The 9,469-nt window shown below is 35.3% G+C and overlaps 1 protein-coding gene across 1 annotated transcript; it reads right to left on the bottom strand.

Annotated features, from left to right (window-relative positions):
* Positions 1–716: 716 nt before the first annotated feature.
* On the bottom strand, positions 717–9,123 carry psma3 (proteasome 20S subunit alpha 3). Its single transcript, XM_052620147.1, has 11 exons — positions 8,939–9,123; positions 6,967–7,049; positions 6,642–6,765; positions 5,828–5,929; positions 4,033–4,106; positions 3,847–3,919; positions 3,011–3,076; positions 1,772–1,818; positions 1,186–1,253; positions 1,026–1,090; positions 717–944 (listed from the first exon to the last, which is right to left on the bottom strand). The coding sequence occupies exons 1-11, from the start codon at positions 8,957–8,959 to the stop codon at positions 900–902; spliced, it is 768 nt and encodes a 255-aa protein (XP_052476107.1). The 5' UTR covers positions 8,960–9,123; the 3' UTR covers positions 717–899.
* Between the last annotated feature and the right edge of the window lie 346 nt (positions 9,124–9,469).

The raw sequence follows: 9,469 nt of genomic DNA, 5'->3' as shown, positions 1-9,469 counted from the left end.
TTTGTTAACTTCCGGTCTTTGCTGTACATTATCCCTTCCAGCCACAACAGAGGTCATCTCCAACTTAAAGTGCTAAAAATAGATGCCACGTGCAAAGCTTCAAGTGACGAGAACTGCAGAAGATCTCACAATAATTGTGTATGCACTGCTAGTTAAATATTTAGATAAAAGCATGCTTTTCATAGTCTAAAAAAGGCTTCTTCTTAAACTGTTGAAATTAGCTTTGTGGAAAGTCCCATTGTAGGTGACAAAAACGTCTTTAAATTTTGATTACTACACTATTCTTAAAACTTATTCCTCCATATCAAGTCTTTATTCCTATCAGTGGATTAACCTGATACGGTTTTAGATTAACCAAATTAACCTGGGAAGTATGTTCATTAAAATATCACGTTCATCCTAGTCACACTAAGTCAAACTATAACATGCATGCTTGTGCACCAATATAATGGACATAAATTTTAATGTCAATTATAATATATACTGAAGCTCCATATGCTGATGGCTAACCTTTAGTTGAGGGTCAAGTCCTTGCAGCACATTCCAGATAAACCGTTTATCTATACCCAAATGCATGTTGTATTTAGCGCCTTATGCCGAACCTAATAATATTCACATTCTTCTGACAGGGTGTGCATAAATATCATTCAATTGATGCCACAGAATTTCTAAAAGAGAAGGTGGATCCTTTGCCTAAGATCGGAATTAGAGCTTCATTCTCTTTTATAAATCATATTTATTGTCAAGTCAACAAAAAGGGAAACATAGGATTACATTAGTCTATTACAAAGCATAAAAAACATTTTATTGTCTGCCGGAAAGTTGAGAGTTGCCAGGATGTCGGAAACATGGTACACAGTCAGTGAAATGGAAAAACAGGGATGTTTGCAACACTGTGTTTACATGTTGTCCTCATCAGAGTCATCCTCCTCCTCCAGGGATTCCTGTCAGGGCAGAAATATGACAATAAGCCATGCTGAAGAGAAGTGTTGTTATGACTATTAACAGAGGGGACAGTTACTTACTTTAGCGTATTTCTCTGCCTCCTCTTTGATGTCTTTGGGGACAAGCTCATGCCTTCCTTTTGTGACTAAAAAATGGTGCAAAAATATATAAATATAAATAAAACACAAGTGTAGGAGTGACACATGATCATATTACACCAACATTTGAAAGATAATTTACCTTCTCCAACCCAGCTAAGCTCAAGCTCAAATGCTTTGTCTTTCACCTCATCATGAACAATATAGATACTGAGAAGAGATGACAGTTATTAAATCGTGTAAATATACATTCTTTGTCATGGCATGCTATACATATTTTTATAAGAGTCCCACAAATCCATGGACAGCCTGGAAACATTTTAAGGCCTGGAAGAGTAACAGAATTTAACTCATTTCTAATGTGTATATAATGTATGCTCCACTCTAAATTATTAATAAATAAATATACTGGCAAGAAATATTTTGTTTTATGAGTGCAATCTCAATAAGATGATTTTAAAAGTGCTAATGCAATGAACTATGAATCCAATGCAATAAAAAGTAATTGAAATTGACTGGTCAAAAGGTGTAGAAATCCAGTTCATTGGAAGCCAACATTGTAAACTAAGCAACTTAACAGATAAGAAAAGAATCAGCTGTCTGACTGACTGGTTATGTTGGTATATGGTTTGTTTTCGTGGATCTCCGCTGCTCTTGTGTTGGCTATGAAGGATGCATTCGATTCTGTAGTCATCTCAATTCTAAGTTAATAAATAAAACACACTCACATTTTTGCCACTTCCTTCACCAGTTCTCTGCAGGTCATTTCTTTCATCTGAAATACATGATTAACATTTGCAAGTTTAACTACTTTATTCTGTTGACATGAAAAACAAATTCAGTATTGTAGTTGTTTTTGAAATGACAAATCTTGTATGACACAATGCTGTTACTTCTTCAGAACATTTCCCTGCAGTGCTGAAAGTAGCTCATTCTTGTTTGAACATGTTCCAAAAAAAGACGGCAAAACATGCTTACACTAAACACCGCAGCTGCACTGTTAACAATAGAGATCTGTTAGATTGAGTGAGAATGAACGCATGATAACAAATGAAAGTCAATTACATTTTTTGTAATACAACCGCAGAGATACTAGAAGCTTAGTTTCAGAACTAAAAGTACAGTTCTAAAGTACTGGGACGATTTTTCATGAACTATTTCCCAGTACCATTTAAAGAGTTGCATTCAGACCGACCGTTGTGTACTAGGATGTGACGTAAGCCGGTAGACAGCGATGTTATTTGTGTGCAATGTTCAACAATGTAAAAAAAAACAAAAAACAAAAGTGACATGACATATAGCCAAAGTATGGTGACCCATACTCAGAATTCGTGCTCTGCATTTAACCCCCCATCCAAAGTGCACACGTAAGTATCTACTTACGTCACGGATAGTACCCTGGTTAGAACCTGCTCCAGAGTAGGAGTTAATTAGTTCTCGAAAAAGGTAGTCCGGTACTAAAAACCGCACCCAGTTCTAGAGGTGTGAAAACGCCCAAAAGAGTGTAGTTCCACAAATAGTTCCGGTACGATGAAAAGGTTCTGGTGGTGCAAATATCTGTAGATGTACACTATTGTTCAAAAGTTTGGTGTTGGTAACTTTGTATTTTAATACATTTCAAAATTTCGTTCATTCCTGAATTTCCAGCATCATTACGCCAGTCTTCAGTGTCACATGATCCTTCAGAAATCATTCTAATATGCTCAATTGCTGTTCAAGAAACATTTCTTATAACAATGTTAAAATGGTTTTTGGGTTTGTTTGTTTTTTTAAACTATGACTTTTTTTTTTTTTACACTTCTTGATGAATATAAAGTTTAAAAGAACAGCATTTTGAAACAAATGTTTCTGTTATACTTTTAATAAATTTCATACATCCTTGCTGCACAGTAGTTACAGATCAAATGTATGTACTTATCTGAAAGCATTTACAAAACAATGAATATATAAAATATATAAACACCTACCTGTAGTTTCTCAATTTCTGTCTTGGCAGCTTGCTTGGCTTTTCCGATAGCACAGCCCCAGTAACCCTAAAAAACAGACACTAAACTTTAATGACAAAGGCAAACCCATGTACTGAATGTAATGAAAACTTTGTAATCTGCATTGGTATTGAGTATTGGAAGGAGTTCAGATGTATGCTGGAAACTGATTGGCTGCTTTTCACTACATTCAAACTTCATGAGAACCATTCAAAATCAACAGAAACAAATTCAGAGCAGTGTATCCAAGCTGATAGTGTGTATTAAAGCTGCAGTAGGTAACTTTTGTAAAAATATATTTTTTTTACATATTTGTTAAACCTGTCATTATGTCCTGACAGTAGAATATGAGACAGATAATCTGTGAAAAAAATCAAGCTCCTCTGGCTCCTGCCAGTGGTCCTATTGCCATTTGCAGAAATGCATCCGCTCCCGGTAAAAAACAACCAATCAGAGCTGCGGTCCGTAACTTTGTGTTCAAAATGTAGAAAAATGTATATAATAAGCGAGTACACCATGAATCCATTTTCCAAACCGTGTTTTTAGCTTGTCCTGAATCACTAGGGTGCACCTATAATAAGTGTTTATATTCGGACTATTTTAGATTGCTTCGGGGATACCGCGGCGGAGTAACCCAGTACCTTTGTGATTCTTCATAGACATAAACAGAGAGAAGTATCTCCGGCTACGATGTTCTTCCGCAAGACGCAAGCAGCTCTGTTTATTAACCGCTAGAGCGTCAAAAGTTACCGACTGCAGCTTTAAGTGTTAAGGTATTAATTAACAGAGATAATAGTTCATGCAATGAGATCTCTTACGTATGAAATCCCAGAAGGGTCAACCATGTAGAGCTGTGGACCATCATCTTCATCATAAGATCCCAGGATGAAACTGAAGGGTTTAAAAAAAAAAAACAATTAAAAAAAACAACATACATACTTATAAGAAATTAAACTTGCCTTTTGCAATCAAAATGCATCATTGAAACTTTACAAAAGACCTACCTGCACCCAAAAGGTCTCACCGCGCTGTATAATGTGTAGGCATGGACATACATGGCCACTCTGTCTGCAAGATGCTGGTTGGATAATATGAACGGTATATCAATGACCAGCATATCTTTATAATTTCTTTATTGTTAAACTGTTCAATTAAAAAAAATTCCATTTGCTTCGTATATATACACACACAATCATATAAGAGTTAATTCAATACAGCACATGCGTCGTAAAGAGTATTGTGTGTCATTGGCAGACCTGCCAACCTTAGTACCATCAGTGTGACTGGACGGGACGTAGAGTTTGGACCATGCATGCAAGGTCAAAAAACGCTTTCGTTTTCTCAAAATAGGCATTTAATATCACCTCATTTTCTAGCGACTCTCAAACAATTTGTTCAAAGCAGTTCTAAGATTCAGTCTCTCTAAACCCCTCTTTTCCGTGAGCCTGCTCTGCTATTATTGGTCAGATGATCCAGTCTGTTGTAACCTGTGATTGGTCTACAGCGTATGTCGGAAACCATACGCCCATTTCCATAGTTCCGTATTTTGAACTCTTAATCTATTATTTAACATACTTGTTAGTGGAACCAGTGGAACCAGCTGTCCCAAATAAACAGGGTACTGAGACATCTTTCAATAAATTCCACGTTTAACTCCCAGACCCAAAGATTTATTTCTTTTTTTTACTCCCGAGATTAGAGAAGCAGTCGTTAGTAAAAATTACATGTTTGTGGGTGGGGTCAAGTTGTAATTACTTACCACTCGTTTAGGCTTTGGAGAGTCGATTCTTTGTTTTGGGTAACTTTATTTATCATGCACTTTCGACTTTACAACTTTGCAGATCGTTTACATTCACATACAGCAACATTACACACTGCATGAAAGGCAATATTGGAAATGGCATAATAGGGGCACTTTAATGAAATTATAGCCATGGTGGAAATTTTGCATCTTATTCTTAACAAAGGTATGAGACAAGTCTTCTTTTGCTTACTGCAGAGTGCGACAAAGAGGCAACACCCAAACTCAACATTTATACCTTAATCAAATGCGGATGGATCTCATCCAATCATAATGCTTATTTATTTATTATATTAGTTAAAATCCCATGCTACGTGTACTGTGTTAACCTAACTGAGACTTGTTATAGCACTTATATATCATTGCTCTTTTTGTTGTTTTTGATTGCTTCCACTGTCTTCATCTGTAAGTCGCTTTGGATAAAAGCGTCTGCTAAATGAATAAATGTAAATATATGTCCATTTAAGCTACCCAACTATGTCCTCTAGACATGTTTCTAATAATCCAGGATGCCTACTAAGAATCTAGGTATAAAATAGCCTCTCTCGTCTCTCACTTGTCTTGCCCACACACACACACACACACACATTAAATATTTCCTGTTATCTTTCAGCTCATCGAAAACTCAAGCATACTGAAGCACTCAGAGACAGTATAAAGAAAACTCTTTAGTACAGTGAAGCAAATAATAATACTAATAATATAAATATTTCAGATAAGAATCTAATTTCCTCTACATAGCCTTTTCAAGTTTAATTTTAAATCCAATCTTAAATCACTAAGCCATATAGCGATTTCAATTTTATTGAGATTTATTGTTCATAATTACTTGAGCATTTTATCATTTGCATGGCTGTATGATATCTTCCTCTTAATGAATGAATGAGTGAGTATTTTATGTGAATCCATGTGATAGTCAACTCCAGGTTAGCAGGTCTGCAATGGCGGTAAAATGTTCATTTTTGTGTGACCTATGCTTTAGTCTCTCTTCTTCTCACCTTCAGTGGGATGTCATGGCCATAGTTGGAGCGGAAGTTTGAAGCCTCTTCTCTTGACACTTCTGAGAGAGATCGTGCATCTGCTAGAAGACCAGCCACAGCCTAGAAGACATAAAGAGAGGGATTCATATACCTGTAGAGATTTACACTACCATTCCAAAGTTTGGGGAAGTAAATTAACACTTTTATTCAGCAAGGATGCATTAAACTCTCCGAACATCCTTTATGTTCATCAAAGACTCCTGGAAATAATTTAATTTATAATAATAATTTTTCTTGAGCACCAAATCAGCATTTAAAATGATTTCTGAATGATCATTTGATGCTGAATTTTCAGCAGCCCTAGCTCTTACAGTCTTTAACTTTACCATTACAATAATAAATTCGATTTCAAAATTGTTTTATTTTAAATTCTAATAATATTTAGCTGTTACTGTTTTTAATCAAAGTTTTTTTCAAATAAATCGGTGGTGAGCATAAGATAATTCTTAAAAAAAATAAAATCTTAAGAACAAACTTGAACAGCAGTTCGACAAAAAATAAATATATATATATATATTGCATGTGTTCTCATATTCAATGTAAACAGTTCAATTACAAACAACGAAAGGTACAAGAAAAAATGTGATTGTTGTTCAAGCTTTTTGACTTCTTATTTACTCAAATAAAAGTTTATTTTAGATTGTGCAAAGTCTTCGTTATCACATGGATATAATTGCGTTTAAAGTCAAATAAAGGAAACTATCAGAGTAACTTCAAGTATTTTACAGACCCTGATCAATATCTGCTTAAACAACACACTCAATGTTCTTACCATTCCAACGTGCCGATCGATATTGAAGATGCGTTTATTGGAGCCCTCCTCATACAACTTGGACAGAACAAGCTTCTCTACACCAAACACGACTCCATCTTTGCAGCGGATGCCGATGGCTGTGCTAATGAATGACAACAACAGAAAAATTATTATGAACCTAATATGCACTTATAGTTTCTTCAGACACCAAATACAAAACACATTCAAAAACATATTGTAGGTGTTATTAAAATAAAAGTAAAGCCTTTCTCAAAGCAGCACATTAAAATGTAGATGTCTCTGGCTAAAATGATTTCACGTGTAGTAGTATTTAATTAATTACCTGCTATTTTCAACAGCCTTCATGGCATATTCAACCTGAAACACCCTTCCATCAGGTGAGAAGGTGGAGGCGGATAAATCATACTGGAGAGGGAGAAAAGCTGTCAACAATCATCACTCGTGTTCATTTAATTTAAATAAACCATTCAAGCAGTTTTTAATCCTTGCAAAAATAAAAACACAGCTGAGCATCAATGACGAAGCTGAATAAACTCAAAAGTGCAGAGCAGCTTTCGAACTGCACAACACATTTACAGTGGCATGCAAAAGTTTGAGAACCCCTTGCAGAATCTGAAAATGTGAATAATTTTAACAAAATAAGAGAGATCATACTAAATACTTTATTTAGTACTGTCCTGAGTAAGATATTGTACATAAAAGATGTTTGCATATAGTCCACAAGACAAAAGAAATAGCTGAAATTATTAAAATAACCCCATTCAAAAGTTTGGGAAGCCTTGGTTCTTAATACAGTGTGCTGTTACCTGATGATCCATGACTGTCTTTCTGTTTTGTGATGGTTGTGCACAAGTTCCTTGTTTGTTCTGAACAGTTAAACTGAAAACTGTTCTTCAGAAAAAATGTTAAGGTCCTGCAGACTCTTCAGTTTTCCAGCATCTTTGCCTATTTGAACCCTTTCCAGAAGTGACTATGCTTTTGAGATGCATCTTTTCAAACTGAGGCACTCAAACATGACTATTAAAAAATGTTCAAACGCTCACTGATGCTCCAGAAGGAAACAAGGTGCATTAAGAGAAAACTTTTGAACACAATGGCGATGGCCAAATTTTTCTTATTTTTTTTAAATATATATATTTTTTCATTTAGTTCTGCCCTTTGTAAGCAACAGAAGATACTTGTATGTTTCCCGGAACACGAATTAAGAACAATTTACCTTGATCTTCAAATTCCAAAAGTTTTCATCCCCCAGCTCTTAATGCATCTTGTTTCCTTCTGGAGCAGGGATAGGCAACTCCAGTCCTGGAGGGCCACTATCCTGCAGAGTTCAGCTCCAACCCTAATTAAACACACCTGAACAAGGCAATCAGTGTTTTCGGGATTACTAGATAGATACAGGCAGATGAGTTTTTATGAGGGCTGAAGCTAAACTCTGCAGGATAGTGTCCCTGGAGTTGCCTATCCCTGTTCTGGAGCATCAGTGAATGTTTGAAACCTTTTTTAATAGTTGTTTAAGTCCCTCAATTGTCCTCAGTGTGAAAAGATGTATCTCAAAAGCATAGTCACTGCTGGAAAGGGTTCAAATATGCGAAAGAAGCTGGAAAACTGAAGAATCTGCAGGACCTTAAAGATTTTTCTGAAGAACAGTTTTCAGTTTAACTGTTCAGAACAGACAAGGGACTCATACACAACCATCACAAAACAGAAAGACAGCTCTGGATCATCCAGCTAACCAAACACAGTATTAAGAACCAAGGGTTCCCAAACTTTACAAGGGGGTTATTTTAATTTGTTTGTCTTGTGTACTAAAATGTAAACATCTTTTATGTAAAATATCTTAGTCAGGACAATATTAAATAAAAAATAACATGCATTTAGTAGGATCTCTCTTATTTTCTTAAAATTATTCACATTTTCAGAGATTCTGCAAGGGGTACACAAACTTTCGCATGCCACTGTACTTTCACTTTACCTCACAGTGACTTTTCATTTGAATTGCTAACACTGTTAGCGAGCAGTGACTCAGCAGAGACAAAACAGTGCAAAAATACATAATTAACCCAAGTACATTATCAAAATTACTTCAACTACTTTAGTATGAAAATTCTGTATTAACTTTAATTAGGTTGGAACAGAATAAATCACTCTAACGAAGATCCTGCGCAATAGCAGGTAACTTAGCTTATTAGCTTCAGAATGACACAGGCATGCACGCATTCCTTCTTTATTCGCTCTTTCAGGATTAGATGTCATTCACGCAGTATGATAAATGTTGTATTATTAAATCTACTCACCCCGGTCCCAATAGAGCTCATTGTAATTAGCGGTGATCAAGTATAAATGTGATTGAGCTCTCAGCATAAGCAGCCGCAGACTCTCCAGCGCATCGGTTCTCCCTCTGCCACCAACGAGCAACGAGCTCTGTGATTGGACATCACATCGACCAATGAGATTCTCGAGCGCTAAGCGGTTCAGTCTATCTATCACAATAAAAGTTGTATACTTAAAAATTAAAGGTTCGCGTCTTTGACTACAGAGTTTTTAAATTATATAATTTCACAATAAATATACTAAGAAGAAAAACACCACTGTTAAAACAACATAATAACAGAGTGTACGAAATAAAGCTGTCTCATTATATATATATATATATATATTAATTAATGTATAATAGTATATGCATTATATTTTAAAACCCTAAAAACTTTTTTAGGTTTAAATGAAAAAGATTTTCAGATTTTCACAGGGAGACCTTTTGACCTACATTGTATTTCTAAATGCCCTGAAATATTTTTTTAAACATTAATTAAAATTCATGAACGAAA

Source organism: Carassius gibelio, chromosome A17 (genome assembly GCF_023724105.1).
Source record: "Carassius gibelio isolate Cgi1373 ecotype wild population from Czech Republic chromosome A17, carGib1.2-hapl.c, whole genome shotgun sequence".
NCBI classification, from domain to species: domain Eukaryota; kingdom Metazoa; phylum Chordata; class Actinopteri; order Cypriniformes; family Cyprinidae; genus Carassius; species Carassius gibelio.
The sequence above is the reverse complement of the archived record's forward strand: the minus strand, read 5'-3'. Positions and strand labels throughout refer to the sequence as shown.

Excerpts from the sequence above, each read along its gene's own strand:
- psma3 (XM_052620147.1), bottom strand. The coding sequence starts at position 8,959 with ATGAGCTCTATTGGGACCGGG. Across the intron at positions 7,050-8,938 it reads TGAGCTCTATTGGGACCGGG|TATGATTTATCCGCCTCCAC; the intron begins GTGAGTAGATTT and ends CTCCCTCTCCAG. Across the intron at positions 3,077-3,846 it reads ACCCTTCTGGGATTTCATAC|GGTTACTGGGGCTGTGCTAT; the intron begins GTAAGAGATCTC and ends TCTGTTTTTTAG.